The 24,531-nt window shown below is 35.5% G+C and overlaps 3 protein-coding genes across 5 annotated transcripts; 2 read left to right on the top strand and 1 right to left on the bottom strand.

Annotated features, from left to right (window-relative positions):
- Positions 1–1,336: 1,336 nt before the first annotated feature.
- Positions 1,337–8,347, bottom strand: LOC108223984 (wee1-like protein kinase). Its single transcript, XM_017398487.2, has 10 exons — positions 7,920–8,347; positions 7,752–7,812; positions 7,599–7,662; positions 4,562–4,828; positions 4,154–4,221; positions 3,952–4,061; positions 3,829–3,869; positions 3,589–3,737; positions 2,392–2,745; positions 1,337–1,937 (listed from the first exon to the last, which is right to left on the bottom strand). Exons 1-10 carry the CDS (start codon positions 8,228–8,230, stop codon positions 1,839–1,841), a joined length of 1,524 nt encoding a protein of 507 aa, XP_017253976.1. The 5' UTR covers positions 8,231–8,347; the 3' UTR covers positions 1,337–1,838.
- Positions 8,348–15,344: 6,997 nt separating this feature from the next.
- On the top strand, positions 15,345–17,087 carry LOC108222460 (glutathione S-transferase). The gene is made up of 3 exons (XM_017396379.2): positions 15,345–15,569; positions 15,737–15,785; positions 16,654–17,087. Exons 1-3 carry the CDS (start codon positions 15,423–15,425, stop codon positions 17,085–17,087), a joined length of 630 nt encoding a protein of 209 aa, XP_017251868.1. The 5' UTR covers positions 15,345–15,422.
- A 1,643-nt stretch (positions 17,088–18,730) lies between these two features.
- Positions 18,731–23,967, top strand: LOC108223188 (serine/arginine-rich splicing factor SR34B). 3 transcript variants are annotated; one of them, XR_001807154.2, is made up of 15 exons: positions 18,731–18,862; positions 19,071–19,159; positions 19,493–19,558; positions 19,636–19,710; positions 19,802–19,943; positions 20,023–20,069; positions 20,191–20,248; positions 21,273–21,322; positions 21,432–21,488; positions 21,582–21,670; positions 21,749–21,853; positions 22,531–22,617; positions 22,691–23,137; positions 23,406–23,599; positions 23,701–23,967. XR_001807154.2 is itself a non-coding variant. In XM_017397308.2 (14 exons), exons 2-14 carry the CDS (start codon positions 19,076–19,078, stop codon positions 23,702–23,704), a joined length of 1,005 nt encoding a protein of 334 aa, XP_017252797.1. In that variant the 5' UTR covers positions 18,731–18,862; positions 19,071–19,075; the 3' UTR covers positions 23,705–23,967. The 3 variants fall into 3 exon arrangements, 2 of the variants coding, with proteins under 2 accessions (XP_017252797.1, XP_063949389.1); XM_017397308.2 differs by lacking the exon at positions 22,531–22,617 and having other exon boundaries at positions 23,104–23,137; XM_064093319.1 differs by lacking the exons at positions 22,691–23,137; positions 23,406–23,599; positions 23,701–23,967 and having other exon boundaries at positions 22,531–22,670.
- Positions 23,968–24,531: the final 564 nt, after the last annotated feature.

The following is a 24,531-nucleotide window of genomic DNA, read 5'->3' as shown; positions in this document are numbered from 1 at the left end:
TCACCATTGTTCAAATGTTTCACTAATGTAATAGGCTTCTCTCTTCAATTAAAAAACTTACGCATCGACTAATATTAGTGAATGATTCATAGAAACTGAGTAACTATAAATATATGTATGCCGACTGTTACTAGCTATCGACGTGCGAGTGAGTATATTTTTTTTTTCCTATCCCGATGAATGACTAAATTTTTATTAATTATTATTTTCGCAAGTCTAACCCAAACCAATCCGACCCAAACCAAATTAATTGGGTTGGGTAAGGTTGGGTTATATAAATTTTTTCCGGTTAATGGGTTAAGTTTTTATTAACCCGCACTAATTGAGTTGGGTCGTTTTTTTCTAAAAACCCGCCCAACCCAACCCATGTTCACCCCTACATTCAAGCATGCACGACCTTCTCCTGCCAGTATGTCAGGGCAATAGTGTTTAACCAACCATTCAGTATATTAAAAATGAGATTTAATAATTATTTTAATGTCTATGTTTGGGAACTTGAATTTTATTTGAAATCTTGAATTTGATCAAATGACACGTTTGGATACACAAACAAGTTCGATATGAATTAAATTTGAAATCCATAACATTCAAATATCTAATATAAAACTGAGAATTTGAAATAACACCTTAAATCATTTCATTTGAAATTCAAAATTTGAAATGAAATACATACTTCCAAACACAACCTAAAATAATTTAATCATGTGAAAAGAGTATTATAATAAGGTTGATTTGTCGTTGCTGGTCAAAATTTACCAAGAAGATTGACGAGCTTGACAAATATATGTAATCACTGACATACATGTAGGGGTGAGCAAAACCGAACCGGAACCGAAAAACCGGACCGAACCGTATAAATTCGGTTCGGTTCGGTCCTAATTTTCTGAAAGTTCGGTCCATTCGGTCCGGACCGAATAGACCGAAATAAAGTTCGGTCCGGTCCGGTCCGTAAAAAAATATTTCGGTCCGGACCGAATAGACCGAATTGTCCAAAATATATATAATTTTAATTTATATTTATATTATATATGTATCTTATATGTTATAATTATAAAATCTAGTTTGTAAATTTAATTATATATATCTTTAATGAATTGGGGGTGATTAATTAATATGAAAATTTTAAAATAAATCATGAATTTTAGTTAAAAAATATAATATTTTTTTATTTTTAAAATAATTTCGGTTCCTTCGGTCCGGTTCGGTCCATTATAAAACTTCGGTCCGGTACTCCGGTTCGGTCCGAAAAAAATCTAAACTTCGGTTCTCGGTCTATTCGGTTCGGTCCGGTTTTGGACCGAACCGACCGAATGCTCACCCCTACATACATGGGTACTGCACTAAATATTACTCCCTCCGTCCCCCTCATTTGTTTACATTGGGGGACGGGGGCTCGGCACGCATTCTAATGCTCTTATAAAACGTAGTTTGATAAATTATTTTGAACTTTTTTTTCTTCTGAATAAAAGTTTGATGTTTATATTTTTATACAAAAAAGAAATTTTCCAAAAAAAAGTTGTATAACTATGTTTTATATACGCCTTGAAATGCGTGTCGAACAGTGTAAAAAAACTGTAAACAAATGAGAGGGACAGAGGGAGTACGAGAATGGGAGTAAGGCAAGTTTTGCAGTTCCACGCAATAATTGCAATTTGCAATAATACAACCCAATTATCAGAATACGGTACTGAACACTTCTCCAAATACAGTATACACTTCATGTAAGCATTAAACTTCATTTTTACAAAATGAGCACCATGTCAATCAAAACTATGGCGCACTACATTAAGACAATAATTACAATTCAGTATACACTTCATATAAGCATTTCAAAGCCTTTACCTAGTTTTTGAAGTTATGCGGATTCGATCAAAAAGTGAGTTTTCAACAACTTCTTTTGCAGAAGGTCGCCGTGCTGGATCTGGGTCCATCATCGCCTAAGTTTATAGACAAAAATATCATCAATGAGATTGCAATTATGAAAGGATTACTTGGACTAAAATCACAAGACGAGATAGCTGCAGATAGTTTTTCTGGGAGGAAATCCAGACTCACTGGGCCAATGGCCTTCTTGTGGCTAAGAGAATGTCTATTTACTTAATTACATACTTGGGGTAACAACAAATGCACATTAGATAATATATGAGTAACAAAATTTGCATCTACTGCCAACTAAATACTACGAAACAGATGGAAAAGTTGCCAGCAGTATCATTTATATATGCAATAGGCAGCCAGAGGTTTAAATTTGTAGTACAACTGTGTTCAGTGCAAGGAACTTCTGTTTTAACCTCTTAAATTATGTGCTCAAGTGAATCTTACTTTCCTCAAATCAAGGCTTTAATTTCTTAGTATTCATGGCTAATACTGAAACAGAAAGCATGAATTTACCTTGAGTAAATTTTGAAATTGGATAGAATGGCCAGGAAGGAGTGGCAGTTTTCCTTCCCTGAGATGTAGAAAATGAGGACCAGACTCTGGCAGAGCTGACCCCTTAGCAAGCTCATATATGGTAGCCCCCAAAGAGAACACATCGACCTTATCAAGATGATCATACTTCTCATTCAGGATTTCTTGGGGCATATAACGTGCATCGCCTTCTTCAATTGGAAGGCTTGTATCCAGGAGAGTTGCACATCCGAAATCCCCAAGTTTATATCCATCATTCTTGACATAAATATTATCAGGCTTCACATCTAAGTGGGCAACCCCTCTCTCATGTATATATTGCAGTGCCTTGGCTATCTGTACAAAATTATAGTCAATCATAAGATGCACAACTAAAATCTTCAACAAATAAGAAAGACAGTATATCCTAATATGCATTGTCTAGTGGCATGCTAATAAATTTACAAGCCATGATTGCAGTTACCAGCCATTCTAGGCAGACTGTTAAGACCTTTTTCTTGCAAAGAAAAGCAGGTCAGCAAAAATCACTTCATGTATGGCATCCACTATTCTCCAATCCTATGTGAATTCTCCCTTGACCCATCTTAGTTTAGTTACTCAAATACCAATAAATTAGAGCATATATGTATACTCAGTGGAGGAACCAGAAATTAAAGTCTAGAATAATATTTTATTTTATTTTTGATTATTTGAAATTATCTGGGGCTGATATGAAGACACCGGCTAAGTTTTAAGGAGAAAACATGACTGATAATTAATTAAAAAAATCCACTAATTGTTCTGACTGAGTCAGGGCTTTAGCCTGGGTTAGCCTCCCCTTGGATCCACCCCTGTGTATACCAACTTCCTATATATTGACAACCTGTTCTCCAACATAAGGCTGAATTGTACAACCTTGACAGCCTCAATATTAATTTTCTTATAATAAATTTAACTAGAAAAGTACTTGATGCTAATTGCATGCGTTAATGACAGCAGAAGTCCCGAAACTACTACAATCCAATACCCCACAAGTTAATTCCAGTGATATTTTGCTATTAAGATCCATATAAGCAATTTTTCATAGTTAACTATTTCGGTATTTCTATAGCCTATATAGCATGTTGCATTACGCAACAAAAATTATCTGATCGTAAACCACTGTTCACTTGAGTCACAAAGTTTTGCTGAAAAATTAACCTGGTGCATTGCTAATAAGACCTCTCCTTCTGTGAATAATTTAGATGATCCATTGATGGATAGGCTACGCTCACAAAGTTCCATTTGAATGTAGATCTTCTCATTTTCAATCCAAGAATTATAATAGCGGACAATGTTTTCATGAGATCCTGCAAAGGGGAACGGTTATTATAATATAGATATCATCATATCAAGTGCGTGCAAAAAATTTGGGACAAGATACTAGAGTATGATGCAAACCTAAAGCAGACATAGCTTGTACTTCCATCAAAGCTTTACGCCTGTAAATATGATGGCATGAGAACATGTTACTAAAATTCAAAAAAAAAATATTCACCAATCATTTTGAATTTTTGACGATACCTTTCAGTGTCCAAATGTAGTTGTCTTGTGCTATGTTTTACTGCATACATGCAACCATCGATTCGCTTTAAAGCTTTGAAAACACGGCTGAAGTTTCCATAACCAATTTCCTGAAGTAGAATAGATTATTTAAAACAATCGCTACGCAGACCCCTAAAATATTCAGATTGACAAAAAAATCATTGATAAATGAAAAGTGTACCTCTATTTCATGAAAATCTGTACGGTAGCGTGGAAGGTCACCACCGCCAATGGCTGAAGGAAAAAGGCCTGAAGGTTTGCATAATATTTAACATGATCAAAATATTGACTAAACAATGGGCAGCTACCTGGAACCAACAATTGAATGACAGAAACAGCATTCGTATAATATATGTTATAAACATATGATAGCATACAACTGCAAATCAGCAATCGCACTGTCACATTGTAGTGTGATCTGAGTCTGATGGTTTTTTGTCACTTCTTAGCATCAACTTAACACATATTACATATAAGCTTATAATAGTTCTAAGAGCTTAAATAGTGTGTCGTATTGTTTATATGTATCTTATAACCATATAAAGCTACTGAAGATCTTATAACCCAAGTAACAACAAAATTAATATACCTTCACATTTAGATCTGCTACTGCCAAATGGGTCTATATCGACACCTGAATCATCCATAAGGTAAGGATTCTTCATGCAGGGGGGAGGCATCACTCGACAGCGTAAAGCCACTGCAGACTGAGAAATGTAATTTGGTTTCTTCTGAAATTCAGAATCTATTTCTTTTACTGAATCACAATCATGACTGACAGATGTATCATCCGGAAGTTCTGATACTAGCTGATCATAAGGGAAACTAGCTCCAGTTATGCTTGCCAAAGCTGCATCTACAATATTGACAAAACCCCGATAGACAAAGTTAATATTATATGCAAGCAAAGAACCAGAAAATATATATAATGAGACGGATAATATGAAGATTTTGATTAATGTGCAAGATAATTATATGAGGATTTGACCTCACAATCACAAGAAACAATGAGGTTATGTAATAATAAAGTAAAAATTCCCGTGCGATATGTTAAAATTAATACTAGTCCCCAGAAGTCCAAGTCACAGCATGCATTTTTTGGTTTTTGTTGTCCAGTAGTATAATAGAGGCGACTTCTAGTTTCTGGTTGGTAGTATGAGATAATTATATCCAACGGTTTAGATTATGTCTGGTATGTTATGTTGTAGGATGTAGATGGTTTTCTGGGAACCTATAAATACCCATTACGGAATGTATATGAGTTTATCATTATTATCAAGAGCATCTCTTTTTGAGTCCTAAGAAGTAAAGCTCCTTTCATATTTGTTTTTTAATTCGTATGGTTTCGTTTTTTTAAGAATTTAGAGTCACTACAGATTGTATTAACAAGATACAAAGAAGATCTCTTTTAATTATATGTGTAATTTTATACAATAATGCTAGTTGCAATCATGTTTGATAGGAACACAGCGATGGTACTCCGTACTACTGATGATCACGATACATCAGAAAAGTGAGAGTGTGACTATGCACTTGCAATCACAATATAGCATCAAGGCAAATGAGCTTGTATGACTTCATGAAGCAGCAATTTATCAACGAGCCTTGCAAGAACGCTTCGATTACAAGGGCTTATAGGTCGACACTGGACGACGAGATATATATTTGCTACATTAGTTTGAATTGGGCTAATAATATCCATCAGTGTGACCTAAATTTATCCTTGGATTCAATATGTTGATCCGCAAAGCTCAGTAATACAGTTCACATATTTCACAAATTTAAGAGCCATGCGTTAGAATCAAAGTTTACAGTCTCTACACAAATACAGTAGTAGTAACTCCTTATCATGAAGCATCACATCTGATCATTGTTTTTTTAACTAAAAAACTGGGACCGGCTAACTAAGTGACAGAATGACTGTTATTTCAATTATTAGTCAAATTTGATAAAGATTCAGCCACAGGATACTTGAAAGCAACATCATGCTCCAAATAGATTGAGATATAAGCCTTTGAAATTTAGTTAACAACATTTTAATTGCAGTTGTATCGCAAAAACAACATTGTCAACTGAAATATGTGCATGCCTGATGGCCGTAGGGAATTTAAACATATATCATAGGATTTTTTCCGGCTAAAAGGGCCACTATCAGACGATAATGTTTTTCTTTGTGTGTGTGTGTGTGTTGTAGAGAACTGTTCATTACCCCTTTCAAGATCGTTCTCTTGTCCTTTTAGCTCCTTTTTGTCATGAGTCATTCCTTTTCTTTTTTTTAATTTTTTTTTTTTTGGTGGGGGGGGGGGGGGGGGGGGGTGTTTGGCTAGCCTACTAAATGGTAGAAGATGTGACCGGGAAGTGGGATTCCAGGTGTTAGGCTTTCCAGCAAAATGGGAATAAAAGGGGTCATGCATGGGGGACAGGTGTTGGGACTGTTTCCGCGGGAGGATCCCTCTGGAAGAATCATAAAAAATGACTGCAGCTTCGGATCTGCGTAAGCTTCTTTCTAATTTAGGAGCCATCAACAACCATAGGCAAAATTTTAAAAACCTTATTTCTATTGCATTTGTTCCTATATATCCTATTATCCCATTGTATGTTACTCCGACTTTTCCGTTTAGGTAGTCATACCCATATCCGACACTTGGACACTCGGACACATTTATTTCATGTCAGATCCTTTGACTGAAATATTGACACTTTGAGCAACTAAAAAAACACATATAATTTGAATATACAATGCAAACAAAAAAAAAAGCAAAAGGAAAGAAACAAAAATAAAACTTCTACTCTTCTAGCGATAATACTTTATGTCATTTTAAATATCAAGCAATTAATCACGAGAGAAATCTGAGCATAAAACATGTTCATTTTTTTTAACACTTTCGTATGAAACGAGAATAATTGATTTCACCCTCGTATGCTTCTATGCTACTAGGACACAAAAGTTAGGGATAGAGAAATAGATCCTAGGCAAAAGTTGATGCAGCCCCAGACATGCCACAACTCTTCAAAAAACACTCCATTGAACTGTGGCCTCACAAATTAAGAGCACCACAGAACAGTTCTCCAAATTAACATAACAATCTCACCACTAATCTCATGAGAGACCATATATAACATCAATGATTTTAAGACCGTTTATGTGCTCTTAGGCTGATTGAACTAGTGTAAGACGGCAATTGCTCATTTCTGGTCCTCAATTTCATCTAATATGTCCTGCTTGTTTAGCAACAGTTGTTTGATTTTGAAATAATTAGGGGATGGTACTGAACATTTGTATTTTATGAAAACTTCTGCCTTTTCACCTCTTTATTATCATAAGAGGTATACTTGAAAGAGGACATTTACACCTAACAGAAGACACGACAGATTAAAGCAAGTATGCAACCCAGAAAAAGATCTCCAGAAATGTTAAAATAGCAAAGAGCAAATTCTTTGTTACATAACCTCAATACTCAACAAAAATTGATTGGCTAGAAATATATTTTCATCATTTATTATTTTTTTTACATAACAAAGCATTGATGTAAACAAGGAAGCATATCCTCAACATAACAAATGAAATATGTTAATACCAGCATAACTTCACAACCTAAGATAAGAAACCTTATTATAAATCTTACTCTGCATTTGTTTCTTGGCTTTAACCGTCTTTATTTTCTCCGGTGACTTCGGGCACGCATCTTCCTGCAAAAACATACACACAATCAGCACTAGCGCTTTGACACTTCTGAGATCACCAATTCAAGAGTATAAATTATCCACACAAAATTCACCTCATTGCAATCTAAAGTCTTGGGAATCGGAGCCTCATTTGGAGTAATATAATCCGGAGTGCTGCATAGCATTCGTTACACAACAAATTAAACTAACAATATCAAATCAAAAAATCGAAACAAATCAAAATTCAAAATTCCAAACACAAGAAAAATAAAAAAAATTACCAAAACAAATCCTGGCTGAGAACAAAAACTCTCTCATTCGCGTTACCAACATCGAAATTGAACTCGACACTCGACGAAGGCTTACAGTCTGATTGAGGCGCGACAACATCGCTTTCAGATTCGAGAAGCTGCTGAAAGCGAGAAGGATTAGCTAGATTGAGGATCGGAGATTTCTGCTGGGGATTAAACGGAGAAATCTGACCTAGCTGCTGAATTATCGAGACATTGTTTGTATCTAATTTTTTCCTTTTCTTTTGAGTTTGTTCTTTTGAACTGCTGTTGCAGGAGCTTCTTTTTAGGGCTTTTCTCATTGTTGAGCAGTTTGAACAGAGACGTTTGCAAATCTGGAATTTGAATTGCAGTGCGTGAGAATGGAGGCGCGGGTTCCGTTTCGAAAAATAAAAATTGCTTCCAAATATTTTATTATTAATAATCCTGGTAAATATATAAGATTTCTTTTGTGCTTTTTTTTTTTTTTTTGAAACGGAAGATGCATTCATCAAGAAAGATCAAAAGAAAGGCCTCCAACAAACACGTAGGAGGAGGGGTGAAAATAATATTGGAATTTACTAAACACGGGAATCTAGTCATATCATGAGCTACCCTATTAGCATTTTTTCGGATGAAACAAACAGAAACTCTATGCATAGTCTGGAGAACTCGTTTACACTCCTCAACTATCTCCCCCACTTCCAGTAGATTTAAGTTGTCTCCATAGATAGCTTTAACACTAAGAAGTGAGTCTGTTTCTATCACAAACTGGTTGTAACTAAGCTGATGTTCCTCAATCCATGATAGAGCCTCCCTGATGCCTATAATTTCAGCCTCAAAAACAGAATCTACTGTGGGAAAACACTTGACTTTTCCTGCAATGAATAATCCTTGGTGATCACGGGCTACCATACCTACCGAAAAAGTCTGAGCATTCGGGAAGACAGAAGCATCCACATTGATTTTAAGAACGCTTGGAACTGGAAGAGTCCATCTAATCACAGCCTTTTCCGCTTGCAGACTTGGTTGGGGAGGACCAGACACTTGCTTCTTCTTAGCTTCGACCCATTCTGAGTACATTTTGAAACTACTATCCATGGCAAAACCCGGGGTAACAACCTTCCCATCCCATACTCTCTTGTTACGCCAATACTGTTAGGTGTCGATTTGTCAGTGCTATCTTAGTTAGGATAATTAATAAGATCTATTCTCCAGGAGAGATAGAGATAGTTTTCTGATAGGATTTGCTTGATTGTGATAGAGTTAGATTTCAAGGTAAAGTCTTTTAAACTTTATCTTATAGAGTCTGTTAGGTTTTGCTTTCTTTATCATCTGTAAAGGCTATATATAGAGCCTTGATTTGGTTGAATGATATATGCACTTTTCAAGCAATTGAAAGAGAAATCATTGAAACTATTCTGGACAAAGGAACGTCAAAGGCATTTTGGGATTCAATGAAACAAAAATACCAAGGATCTACCAAGGTAAAGAGAGCACAGCTGCAGACATTGAGGAAAGAGTTTGAAATGCTGAATATGAAAGAAGGAGAAAAAGTGGATAGTTTTCTGGCACGTACTTTAACTGTGGTAAATAAGATGAAAGTGAATGGCGAGATGATGAAGTCAAGTACGGTGGTGAGTAAGGTTTTGAGATCTTTAAGTTCCAAATTTAATTACGTTGTTTGTTCAATTGAAGAGTCAAATGACTTAGACAAGATGACAATAGATGAGCTTCATGGAAGCTTGCTTGTTCAAGAACAAAGGATGCAGGGAAGTCATGATGAAGATCAAGTATTAAGAATTTCTTATGATGATAAACCAGGCAGAGGAAGGGGAAGAGGCTCATTCCGCGGAGGACGAGGCAGAGGAAGAGGAAGGATTCCTTTGAACAAATCTGTTATTGAATGTTTTAAATGTCATCAGTTGGGACATTTTCAATATGAGTGTCCAGATTGGGAAAAGAAAGCGAATTATGCTGAAGAAGAAGAGCTTCTACTAATGGCTAGTGTTGAAACTCATCAGAGCAAAGTTGAAGAAGCCTGGTATCTAGATTCTGGATGTTCTAATCATATGACTGGAAATAAATGTTGGTTCTTGGAGCTGGATGAAGGATATCGACAACAGGTGAAGCTTGGTAATGACACCAGAATGGCAGTAGTGGCTAAAGGAAGTGTACGACTTCAAATCAATGGTATTAATCATGTGATTGCAGATGTTTATTACATACCTGAATTAAAGAGTAATTTGTTAAGCATTGGACAACTTCAGGAAAGAGGATTAGCTATTCTAATTCAAAACGGAACATGTAAAGTTTATCATCCGGAAAGGGGAGTAATTATGCACACTAGTATGAGCGGCAACAGAATGTTCTATCTATCAGCATCTATGACAGCATCAAACTCTTTATGTCTTCAAACTGAAGTTAATTCTGAAAGGGAATCAAATTTGTGGCATCGTCGGTTTGGGCATTTGAATTACCAAGGGTTGAGAACACTTGCATATAAAAACCTGGTAGATGGAGTTCCCGTAATTAAAGTTCCAGAAAAGCTATGTGAAGTGTGCTTGGTTGGAAAACAACACAGGGATTCTTTTCCAAAGCAGAGTTCTTGGAGAGCATCAAAGAAGCTTCAACTTGTGCACTCTGATTTGTGTGGGCCGATTAGACCAGTTTCAAACAGCGACAAAAGGTACTTTATAAGCTTTATTGATGATTTTTCACGTAAGACTTGGGTGTATTTTTTAAGTGAAAAGTCTGAGGCCTTCGTTACGTTTAAGAATTTCAAAGCTGAAGTTGAAAAGGAGTCTGGTGTGTACATTACTTGCTTGAGAACAGATAGAGGGGGTGAATTCAATTCTAATGAATTTAAAGAATTTTGCAAAGCTCATGGTATAAGGAGACAATTGACAGCAGCATACACGCCACAGCAGAACGGAGTTGCTGAGCGGAAGAATAGAACAATTATGAACACTGTACGCTCTATGCTGGCTGATAAGAACGTTCCGAAAAGGTTCTGGCCTGAAGCTGTAAATTGGTGTGTACACATTCAAAATAGAACTCTAACTACAGCGGTGAAGGATCAAACTCCAGAAGAAGTATGGAATAAAGAGAAGCCAACAGCTGCTTATTTTCGTATTTTCGGATGTATTGCTCATGCTCACATTCCTGACCAGAATAGAAGCAAGCTGGATTCTAAAAGCAATAAATGTGTATTTTTGGGTGTTAATGATGGAACGAAAGCTTATAGATTGTACGATCCAAACACAAAGAAAATTATCATTAGTAAAGATGTTGTGTTTGAAGAAGAAGAGTGTTATGACTGGAGTAAAACAGAAGAAAAGTTAAACTTGGACGTACTTGAGAATAATCAAGAGTGTATTGAAGAACATATGGAAGAGAATGGTACCACTGAATTGGGCAATGACAATGTATGCAATTCATCTCCAAATGACACAGATACACAAGAGATTGTAGTTGATGGAAGGGATAAGAGGATCAGAAAAACACCTTTTTGGATGGCTGATTATGAAACTGGTGAAGGAATCATTGAAGAGGATGATATGTTTGCAATGATGGTAACTGATGATGATCCAATTTTGTTCGAGGAGGCGATCAAAAGTAAGAAGTGGATAGAAGCGATGGCAACAGAAATTCAGTCCATAGAAAAGAACCAGACTTGGGAGTTGACAGACCTGCCTAAAGGCGCTAAATGTATTGGAGTCAAGTGGGTATTTAAAACCAAAGTCAATGAAAAGGGTGAGGTTGAGAAATACAAGGCACGGTTGGTAGCTAAGGGGTATGCACAACGTTATGGTATAGATTATACTGAAGTATTCGCACCAGTTGCCAGGCTCGATACTATCCGAGTAATTCTTGCGATAGCAGCACACTATGGTTGGGAAGTCTTTCAACTTGACGTGAAGAGTGCTTTTCTTCATGGCGAACTCAAAGAAGACGTTTACATACAACAGCCTGATGGGTTCATTAAAAAGGGGGAGGAAGGAAAGGTATATAAATTAAAGAAAGCGTTGTATGGCCTCAAGCAAGCACCAAGGGAGTGGTACAAGAAAATTGAAGCTTATTTCTTGCGTGAAGGCTTTGTGAAGTGTACTAGTGAACATACATTGTTCACTAAATCAGTTGAAGGTAAAATTTTGATTGTGAGTCTTTATGTAGATGATTTAATTTTCACTGGAAATAATGTGAATATGTGCAATGAGTTTAAAGCCTCAATGATGTCGGAGTTTGATATGTCTGATTTGGGAAGAATGAAGCATTTTCTTGGAATCGAAGTCTTGCAGAATTCGAATGGTATATTCATCTGTCAAAGAAGATATGCTCGAGAGGTATTAAGAAGGTTTGAAATGGCAAGTTGCAATGCAGTTAAAAATCCCTTTGTTACTGGTACAAAGCTGTCAAAGGATGGAGGAGAAAGTAAATTTGATACTACTTTGTTCAAGAAAGTAGTAGGGAGTCTCATGTATTTAACGGTAACCCGTCCTGACTTGATGTATGGTGCAAGTCTAATTAGCAGGTACATGTCTGCACCAACTATGTCGCACTGGTTAGCGGCCAAGAGGATTCTCCGGTATTTGAAGGGAACAACTGAGCTGGGAATTTTTTACAGAAGAGGAGTAGACAATCCGAAACTCTTAGCTTATACGGATAGTGGATACGCTGATGATCTTGACGATAGAAAAAGTACCTCTGGATATGTGTTTAAAATAGGACATGGAGCTGTTTCATGGTCTTCAAAGAAACAACCAGTGGTGACATTATCTACTACTGAAGCAGAATACATCGCAGCAGCTTTTTGTGCATGTCAGTGTATATGGCTCAAGAGAATTCTAGGAGAAATCGGAGTGGCGGAAAATGAAGCTACTGTAATTCAATGTGATAATAGTTCTGCTATAAAGTTGTCTGAAAATCCTGTCTTTCATGGAAAAAGCAAACACATAGATGTGAGATTTCATTTCTTGAGGAATTTGGTGGATGCTGGTACTGTTTCATTAAGCTACTGCAGTTCTCAAGAACAAATTGCAGATTTAATGACAAAGCCGTTAAAGTTGGAGCAGTTTGAGAAACTTCGTAGTATGCTTGGATTGGTGAATGCATCAGAAATAAGCTAAAATAACAAGTTTAGCTTAAGGGAGGGAATGTTAGGTGTCGATTTGTCAGTGCTATCTTAGTTAGGATAATTAATAAGATCTATTCTCCAGGAGAGATAGAGATAGTTTTCTGATAGGATTTGCTTGATTGTGATAGAGTTAGATTTCAAGGTAAAGTCTTTTAAACTTTATCTTATAGAGTCTGTTAGGTTTTGCTTTCTTTATCATCTGTAAAGGCTATATATAGAGCCTTGATTTGGTTGAATGATATATGCACTTTTCTTTGTTTTATTATGCAAATCTTTGAGTTTTGATTCCAACAAATACCACACACCCCACAGGACAATGCAAATCCTAGCTGCTTCTTCTGCAGGAGCAGAGCTAATCTTCTCTAGGAGCCAATCATTAGCATTTTCTACGCCACTCCAGTCATAACATAAACTTACATGATGCCAACAACCAGCAGCAAATTCACAGTCGAAAAAGAGATGTAACATGTGTTCTACATCCGATGAACACATTGGGCATGTGATAGGAACTCTGACACCTCTAGCACTCAATCTCCATCTAAGCGGAACAACATTACGACAAAAGCGCCAAGTAAAGACTTTCACTTTATGGGGAATTTTTAAATGCCACACTTTTTTCCAACCCACACTCTGTGAAACCATATTATTACCAAACTTCAAGTTGAACCAATAATGATAGCCTGTCTTTGCACTATAGACTCCATTGTTTGATCCCGTCCAAACTACTTTATCTGAAGTCTCTCGTTGAGGAATATGCAATGCCAGAATCTCAGCTGCATCATTTGGAAGGAATACTTCTCTGACTAGACTAGTATTCCATTTCTTTTCGTTAGAAAGGAAGATACTCGACACTGTTTCATTTCTCCCTTCATAAAATAGATTCTGATCAACACAGAAGTTAGCTTTCTTACGTAACCATGGATCCTTGGTGGCAATTATATCCTCCCCATTACCAAGCACCCATCTAAACCCCTTACACAACTCTTCTTTAGCTGTCCAGATCCCCGTCCAGATGAAACTAAACTCCTCTTTTGTGCTTTTTTATTATTTTGGACTTATCGTTGTTCCTGACCAATTAAATTTAATTATGCTGCTGAGCGCTCAACTAGTCAACCCAAATGTCTCAACTGGCCTTATAGCTTTATTCATAGAAAGATGGCCGAAGTTTTGGATTTCCAAAGTTCTGTTGCTATGATCTTTGAAACCGGACCGGGAGTTGATCTATGGACTCTGGATTATGTTTCTGGTCAGCTGTCATGGACTAAAAGGATTAGTATTTGGGGTGATTTGGAGACGGATATATGGCTATCTTGTTATTAAGGCGCTGCATAGTTTTATGGAACTTGCACACTCATTCAAACTTGCTTCTTGTATGACTATGAGAAGGAAGAGACCAAATATTATGGACTTGAAAAAGAGAGTGTTCTTGCAACTCTCAAACACATAGAGACACTTGTTTCACTAAACGGCTCCGAACAAGTGCAGTAAAGTAGTGAAGCATGGCATAATGGTCTTGGGCAATGATCGTAGGTTGGTCTATGCATAGTTTAGAGGAAGAACCTGATACTTGGTCGTAGGCTGATCTATGCATAGATAAGAGGAAGAACTTGATGCTATTTGGTATCTGCGTTTGAAGTTTTAGTGTTAGCTATGTGTATATTTCCTTTTGTTGCTCAAATTCTTTTAGCCGTTCTGCTTTTGTTGAGGGATGGTCATATAATTCATGTTTGCTGTTTATGGTTGCTCCAGATTTGTTTGAATATCATGTCCACGTTCAGAACAAAATTCCCACCTTGTCATCAAATCATGTTCTCGGTATGAAATGAGTAAAGAATCAAGCTACAAGTCTCGGTTAGAAATATAAAAATATCCAACTTTGTTTCTAGGAAAATAAACAAAATACATGTGTTTGCGGAGTCACTCTTGTCTCTTAACTATCTAAACTCCTCCAGGAGATTTTTTTCGGCCACTTTATTAACGCTTTTACAAGGAAAGTGACTAATTTTTCAAAGATCTACTTGAGGTTTAGGTTTAGACAAGTACTAAAAAAAAAGTAAAAAACAACAAGAAAATATTGACCAATCCTCCAGGAGATTTTTTTCGGCCACTTTATTAATACTTTTACAAGGAAAGTGACTAATTTTTCAAAGATCTACTTGAGGTTTAGACAAGTACTAAAAAAAATTAAAAACAGCAAGAAAATATTGACCAATTCTATTAAATAAGAAGGAACAGGAAGTGAATCAGTAAACATTTAGATCCCCAAAAGTAGGAAACGAAAAAGGTTATAAATATGGGCATCACTCATCTTGCCTCTCTCAGTAAACCAGCAAGAGTTGATAACATATTGTCCATCTCTGCAGCGTAACCATCAAGCAATGGGAATCAAAGTACACGGAACCAAAGTATCAATGTGCACCATGAGGGTTTTGGCAGCACTCTACGAGAAGGGTATTGATTTTGAGCTTGTTAACGTCGACATGGCAACTGGCGAGCATAAAAAGCCACCTTACCTTTCTCTCAATGTATGTGTCTCAACTTGTCACACACTTTCTTGTTCATTAAAATTTGTCAGACATAAACTTTTAGTCCACATATCCAATGCATTTTTTTGTGTGAAAATTAACTATGTTTAGCTTAGCATCCTTTTAATTGTCTACTGACATGCATCAATATCGTCTGCAATATGTAGCCATTCGGTCAACTTCCAGCGTTCGAAGATGGAGATCTCAAACTCTTCGGTAAGCTTTATTCATTGTTTTTGTGTGTCTAGCATACATGTTTCAGCTTAAAAGCGGAAGCTGGGAGAATATTTAGTTTGCAGTTTGTCAAAATCGGGTACTTGTAGCATGATTTTCAAAAGCGTGCTCAATTTTTAATAGCTTTCCTGTGATGAAACGCCTACAGTTTACTTCCATTCCTTGTTTGCACATAAAACTTTATTCTCTGATGTTGGGCCTTTGTTCTTTAATCAGTTGTGTGTACGTGCAGTGTTTTTATCTTGATAAACCACTAGAATGAGAAAGAGCTCTAGGGATAATTCATATAGATATAAAAGAATGCAACCAAATAGTACTTTCAGAGTGTCAGTCGACCGAGTACAGACAGGTTAAGACCAAACAATTTTATGTAATAGACAACATTCATTAGGTGAGTAAAATTAGTTTAAGAGTGAAATAAATAGAAGCTTTTCCTCTTCTACTTTTTGGGAAGAGAGGATTGTTGGCTTAAATGATCCGATACTATGATAAGTTACCATCTCAGCCAAATTCTTGACGTTTTTGGATGAGGCTTGATGTGTATATTGTGCTTGTGTTTTTGGATGGAAGTACATTTAAGAATTCAGGTCCTGCAACAGGATCTGAGAATATAAAAATCAGACCACGACAGAGTCACATTACCCACTAATTTCTCATCAATAACTCTAATTTGATTTTGCATTTGTTGTTTTATCATTTCTGCAGAAGCCATGTTGTCCCATTATTAAGATTCTAATTTCTAAATACCTCAGAACTAAAATGCATGACTGTATCTTGAACCGGTTTTTATCACTGTTATTATAGAGTATTGAATTTTCTTTTGTATAATTCATAATTATTTGCGGGGCAGAATCAAGGGCAATAGCTCAATATATTGCATATGCTTATGCGGATAAGGGGAATCCACTGGTAGTCCAAGATGTAAAGAAAATGGCCATAGTGACGGTGTGGATGCAAGTGGAAGCCCTTCAATTTGAAGCTGCAGCTGCAAGATTAGCTTGGGAGCTAGCATATAAGCCAATGTTTGGGATGGAAACAGACGTTGCAGTTGTGGAGGAGCATGAGGCTAAATTGGCTAAGGTTCTTGATATCTTTGAATCGCGATTAACTGAATCAAAGTACTTGGGAGGGGATACCTTTACCTTGGCTGATCTGAACCATCTTCCAATCATAAAGTTAATATACAATACTCGGGCAGGTAAATTGTTTGAGGCGCGCTCTCATGTTAAAGCTTGGTGTGATGATATCCAGGCACGACCAGCGTGGCAGAAGGTTATATCATGAATAATGAGATTAACTCATGTTTGTCTTTCAATGTCAAGAACTTTATCTGGTGATGGTCCTGTCATATGACCGTCCCCGATAAATGTTTTTGAGTTTGCATAATCGAATAAATCTTAGTTATATGTCAATGGCTGGAGCAACAGCACTAGGCCACTAGCATCTTAAATTGATTATTGCTTTTCAATATGAAAACACTTGTACACAATATCCTATCAGATTAGTGTTCTTTATCATTCTGATATAAACTCGTTTAACCAATTAATTGCTAGGAGGTCATGATTTGTTGTTTTACTGACATCTCATCCTACTAAATGCTATTAAGTTATGATATAATGCTTGGAAGCCTTTTATAGGTTTGCATTCTTTTGTCTCTACAACTAAATTAGACAACAAGAACTTAATAAGCACCAACTCTACAAATTTATAAGCTGCACAAGCTCACTTGATTAGTTCATTCTCTGAGCTCTACATCGAACAAGAGTGATTGACCTGCTTGCACTTCTCTGGCTACTAGTTCTGCGCTCCCTGGATTTATAATAAACTAAAGATTTACTAATAAAAAGATTAATAAGCTTGTTAATTGTTTTCTTGTTAAAAATGTTAAGAAATTTGTAGTTAATTAGTTATGGTAATTATAAATTATAATTTCGAATAAATAATTTTCAATTTTATAGTCTTGCTACAAGCTAAATGTATTACAAAGTTTTATATTTATATATTATGTTTGAATTTTCCGTTATTTGAATTGTATTTCTCCGTCATAAAAAAGCCTCCTGTGAATAAAATTGTGTCAAATTACGTCATTACTCATGAAATCGATGAATTTAATAAACAAATTATGTACAAACATATTAATAAGGCTATAAAAAAGATTATACGATAAAATTGTGCGTCATATTAACTTCAATAAGGCAATGACATACTTACCTCTAAAAGGTCAAAGTTGGATAAACGTTAGATAATTTTTTTTGCCAAACGTCGTATAACAAATTATAATCACATTAATTAAATGAATATTTCTATCAAAATATTTTTATTTTCACTAACAAGGCATTTTCATTTTTTGTATTTATTCATTCAATAACTCATGTGTTATGTTTTATGTCAAATGTTTGAATAAATTCATCGACAGTGATCTACTTGATATCACTAATTCGTTTAAATGATTCTAGTGACATTGTGTAAAATCAATAATTCACTCAATATCATTGAATGATTTCAGTAATTAGTTTGATAATCAAATCATTTTAAAAATAATGTATTGATCACTTCTTTTAAATCGAACCATCTTGAAGTCGGTTCTTATTTTATAATCAAAGGGTATAATATTGCTTTTTATTCATTTCGATCTATGACTTCAACCTATCACTGACAAAATGATAAGTATTAAGTTTTATAATCAAATATGTAAATATTTAAAATTTGCATATGTTATCTTTGTTGTGTTTTTTTCTAGAAATATATAGGTGAGAAATATATATAATTTAATTTTAAAATGATTTGTACTTGATATTCAAATTATATAAGAATAAATTTTCAAATTATTGTCATCTAATTATTTTGACAATTAATTAAAAATAAAAATATGAACAATTAATTGAAAATAGAATCATAGTATGATTAAAATCTTTATTCCGAAAAAAGTTAAAGAAAAAAAGAAGGTCAAACACTCGCGAGAGTATCAAATTTCAACTACTATTTCATCCCACAATCGTACCCCTTGTCCTAAACTTTGGAAACCCTAATCTTGAATCGCTCTCCGCCAACATCCGCAGGTAAATAATAAATGCATCTTCCTAAGATCTGGAACTACTTAATTATCCTTTTGATCTATTTTATTCATTTATATGTTTATGTGTAGATTGTTTTAGGTAATTTGTGCAACAGGTTCTAGGTCAACTACTCTGCTCTCAATCTATATACATGTATGTCTGTGTGTATGTATATGTTTGTTAAATCTATGTGTTTGTTGAATTGTATCAGGCAAGATGAGTCGGTCAAGTAGAACTCTGTATGTTGGCAATCTTCCTGGTGATATTCGTGAGCGGGAAGTCGAAGATCTCTTTTACAAGGTTGTTACATTTGTGCTTGTTATGTATTCTTTTTCGTATCGGTATTCGATGTACTTGAGCTTCGGCTGATTGAAATTTGTAGCTTGTCGATATGTAGGACTAATGAAGGCAATTTTGATTATTGTGTTGTATGTTAATTACTGTAGAGGTTATTGTGCATTGCGGGTTTATTTGCAGTTTTGGAGTTGTTTGATGCCGGTCTTCTTTTTGGGGGATATCTGATTTTGTTAACATTAGTTGAAAGTTCTGGGAGTAATTAAAGATGATAGCTTTGTGTCTATTTTTTTAATGACATAGCTGATTTTATGTTTAAATCATTGTTTTACATTGCAGTATGGACCGATTGCGCATATTGATTTGAAAATACCACCTAGGCCCCCTGGTTTTGCGTTTGTTGAGGTAAGAGTTTGGTTTAAAATTTTAGTTCATTTGTTTTGTAAGGTTTTATATGGACTTAAAAGTTTTTTCTTTTCCAGTTTGAAGAAGCTCGTGATGCTGAGGATGCTATTAGGGGACGTGATGGTTATGATTTTGATGGACACCGATTGCGGGTTGGTCACACATTCAAGGGAAGATATGTTTACTACGATGTTACTTGTACTTGGTTTTAACATTTAATTTTGTTGTATATTGATCGAGTAGGTTGAGCTGGCACATGGTGGACGTGGTAATTCGTCGGCAACAGACCGCTATAGTAATCATGGCCGTGGTCGTGGTGGAGGGGGAGGGGGAGGTGGAGGTGGTGGAGGACGTGGAGGCGTGTCAAGGCGGTCTGATTATCGTGGTAATTGCAATTACTGGGTGTTTTACATGTTTTATTTATGGTTTGTGACTTATTAATTACTTTGATATCAATTGTTCAGTGATGGTGAGCGGATTACCCTCTTCTGCTTCATGGCAAGACCTTAAAGTAAGATGAGATAGTTGGTTCTGTGTTAATTTATAAATGCACATTCGAACGCCAATTAGTCATGGTTATGTCAAGTCTTTTTAACTTTTCAAATTAATTAATTTCATTCTTATTTGTCTAGGATCATATGCGCCGTGCAGGAGATGTATGCTTCTCACAAGTCTTCCGTGAAGGTGGTGGTAAGTTGTTGATCTTGATAGATAATAAACTGTCACATTCCAGGATCTTTTGTCATGAGTCGTAGTCTCTTGTATAATGCTCGCCTTCTGTTAATAGTACAAATCTCGTATAACAATCATATAAGTGATAAGACCTTTTACAACTAGTCTCTGTTCTCTTGTATCGAATTGAAGGATTATATTATGTATGATGTATATCGGAAAAACAAGACAAAATTGCTTTATTTACTAAGTGGCAAATTCTGGACTAACCGGTGACCTTTGGTAGTAGGTTGCTCAAGTGGTTCTTGTATTTGTATATACTATATAATAACTTGGGTTTCCTGCCACATTTTTATTCCTTTTAGTGTTTAAGTTGTTTAACCCTATCGTTCTTTTAAGAATATATATACTCATGGCTGTTTCTAATATCTTTCAGTTGGCTGTCCAATGTATTTATAATACTACTGCCTACTGGTTGTAGCTTCACTATTTCTGAATATTTTTGTTAAATATTTGTCAAGTTAAATGAGATATATATGCATCACTTACATATATATAGTGCAAGGGCATAATATATTCATGTGATTACTTATTTTTGATATTTCTGGACCAACTTAGCTGTAGTATTACCTCATGTGCTTTAAACAAGATATCTCTTGGTTTGTGCTATAGAATACAATTTGAATAAAAAAAGAGTAGAATACGGTTGGACCGCTTGGATTAATTAGTGATATTTAGTTTGTTCGGCACTAAGTCTTGTCATACCTTTGTAATTTTTGAAACTGGGGGTGAGGTAAGGGAATTTTTGGTATTACCTGGAGAGCTTCATACGATATATTATTACAACTAGTCAACTACTGAGCTCTGTTTACGTCCTTTTTAGGATAGCATAAAACACAATACCATATGCACCTATATCTATAGTTTCTAATGAATATTTTTGGCACTGTTTGTCTGTGGTACTGGTAAATTAAAAATTGTAGCCATCTTTTCTCATTTAGTGGAGTAAGAAATATCATGATTTATCTTTGATATCTAACAGGCACTACTGGTATTGTGGATTATACAAACTATGATGATATGAAATATGCTGTAAGTTGTTTTTAGTTTGGTTTATATTCCAGCTGTTTACAAGATTTATCTTCTGATTTCATCCAATTTTATTTTTAGATTGATATAATTAAGTTTATAATGATTTCAGATCAGAAAATTGGATGAGTCGGAGTTTAAAAATGCCTTTTCCCGCGGTGTGATTCGAGTAAGATATGAACTGACTTTAATTAGTGTATATGTTGCTTCCAGCCTTTGTTTAATGTATATATATTTGTATCCTCATAATTTACTCATGTAGGTAAAGGTTTATGATTCAAGCCGCAGTCCAGGTCACAGAGGCAGGAGTCGCAGCCGAAGCCGAAGTAAGAGTCGGAGCAGGAGCAAGAGGTACAATTGATTTACATAATAAATGATTCGTAATGCATTCCTTTCATTTCTGGTATTAATATAGTGATTAATCTGTAGCAAATCTCCAAAACCCAAATCTTCACGTCGCTCAAGATCTCGTTCTAGGTCCATATCTTCTCGCTCTCGATCCCGCTCTCGATCAAAGCCACGTGCTACATCAAGGTATAAGTTACATATCGCTGTGACATAATGATTAGCTGATTTATTGATTTGTGTTCATGTTATTCTTTTAGTGCTATATAATTGAGGCCTTTCTCTGTTCTTGTTTTATGCCCTAGTCAACTTTATATATAAACACAGTTTCTTTATTATATGTGCAAATAAGATATGGTTGTAGAGAGCACAGAGATATGGTTAGAGAGAGATGATACGTATTTGGCTGAGGTGATTGTTTTTAATTCACTGAATATTTATCTGTTTACCGGGGTGGAACCTTTGTAAGATACATCTGCCAGTGTGAAAGTTGAAGTAATTGATATTTTGGCTGTTATCTAAAGATTTTCCTATTATTTTATCAGAAGCTATGAAGTTCAGAAAATTTCATCAAGTTCTTCATTAAGTATCTTAACTATAAAATACTATTTAAACTCTGTGATATGGTAATAAAATCACCAGTTTATATGCTTATTCCTTCCTAAATATATCAAAGAATTAATTTTCTCTGGGAGATGAGTCTCAGGCATCGACAAACAGAAAAGTGTATCATATTAATACACAACTTTACTTTCTTTAGTTCTTGATGTGACACTGAAAGCAGGTGGCGTAAACCCAATGGATTGTCAAACTGTCGTGTCAATTTTATCTTTTTTAAAGATGAAGTCACCTTGTTTGTTTTTTAGATAATGGATATATGCGGCTATCTGGGGATTGCATAATAAAATGTTGGTGGGATTTGGTTCAAATGCATACAATATATGGTTGTGGAGGTATGAGTTTCTAGATCGAAGCTTTGAAACCCTTCGGGTGACTCTGTTCTAATAAGCATCGTGAATGTCCAAGGGTGCTATATTGGGAACACAGGAGATCATGGATCTTGATGGTAAAGCTGGATTTGAAACTTAGTGCTTTTTGAAACCGGAACAAATGCAGTAGAAACATTTAACCATGTCCCATCAAATGCTGTCAAGTTAACGAAGCGCTATCCAAAATCTGTGGATTTGTGGTCCTTTTGAATATCATGTTCATTAGAGTTTATATGGCACTAAGGTTTTTTCTTTTAGTTTGGTCTTTTATTGTTTGTCCCTTTTCTCTTAAAGGTTGTTGGTAATTTTATTTCTGTTGTCTGCTATAATATTTCTGGGTTTTTCTTATTTATAATGTAACTCTCACGTGGAAGTGGCATCAAGGCTCTTGGATCACTTTTAAGAGGAACATGTGGATATTAAATTGGGTTGTTTCTGGAACTTTTGCAGATCTCGGTCAAGATCCAGGTCTCCAGTACCATCTGTAAGTTATTTATTTAGTTTAGATCTGTTATGTATTTAGTTCAGATGATTTTATTTTTATTTTTGAGTGAGGTTCTTACATCTGTCCCAGTTTAGTTTTCTGATTTTTAATCTTTCATGTGGACTGTTGGTACAGTTTTACTTGGTGAAGCTTCTAATTTTTCAGAATAAGAAGGGTCTATTTTCGTTTATTTGTTCATAGATGCAAATGTTTGATAGTCTTGTATAACCTTGGAGTCAGCCAATTTTCTGTTTGATCTTATACTTAGCGGCAGAAACGGGGTAATAAAAGCCCAAAAAAGCATGATTCCAGGAGCAGGAGCCCTAGCCCCAAAAAGCACATATCTAGGAGCAGGAGTCCAAGCCCTAAAAAGCACATCTCGAGGAGCAAGAGTCCAAGCCTAAAGAAGCACATGTCGAGGAGCAAGAGTCCAAGCCGTAGCCGTAGTAATAGTGTATCCAGGTTTGAGTCTTGTCCAGTAACGCTTTGTCTATGTATTTTTCTTTTCATCATGCCCGCTAATATTCACCTGATTTAAGTTGATTGCTCTACTGTATTTATAGGTGATATTCCAGAGCTGTGGTGAGATTGAGGTGTATTGCCCATCAGCATCATTTGTGATCATCAATACCAATCTCTAATTTTATTTTCTTTACCAATGAACCTGAGATGTTTTCAACCCAACTTTTGAATTTTTATGATTGTTAAATTTGACCCGCCGTTGCTATATTTGTACTGTGAATTCTGATTTTGGAAAGATCTAATGGTTTGAACTTTGAAGACTGTTGTCGATTTGCTAAATAATTATGATCTTTGTGGGCTTCAGGTTACAGTCGTGTCATATTTAATTATTTTTAGTAATTTGTTTCGGGCGGCACATGTTATATGCCTAGTATTGGTGTCTCCTATAACTGCTGACAAGACAATGGGTCGATAATAGATGTAGTAGCAGCTAGGAAAGGGTCAGTAATAAACATGCCTTGGTCGAAGAATATCGAGAAATTGGACAGACGTCGAAGAATATCACTGTTGAATCCTTCCTTCTTGGAGAGGTAAGTAAGCGATTTGAAGATGATTTGAATATATGCACTTGTTTCTTACTTCCATCTGATTGGTTTTCACCTGACTGTTCAGAACAATCGATCATAAACCTGAATCAAACTCATGAAAATTAAATTATGCTGATGACATAAATGCGATCCCATAATAACCTTCAGACTTGAATCAAACTCATGAAAATTAAATTATGATGATGACAACACGTCAAAACAAAACAATGTAAAATAAGATTTCAAAATAAGAGAATAGGTAAAAGGAATCGGGGCTTTCCACCGGTGAAAATCGATGGAAGCGTCTTTATATATATATATCTTACAACATTTACAAAAATAGAC

The sequence above is a fragment of the Daucus carota genome, chromosome 5 (assembly GCF_001625215.2).
Source record: "Daucus carota subsp. sativus chromosome 5, DH1 v3.0, whole genome shotgun sequence".
NCBI lineage: Eukaryota > Viridiplantae > Streptophyta > Magnoliopsida > Apiales > Apiaceae > Daucus > Daucus carota.
Note: the sequence above shows the minus strand (reverse complement) of the source record. Positions and strands in the feature narration are given on the sequence as shown.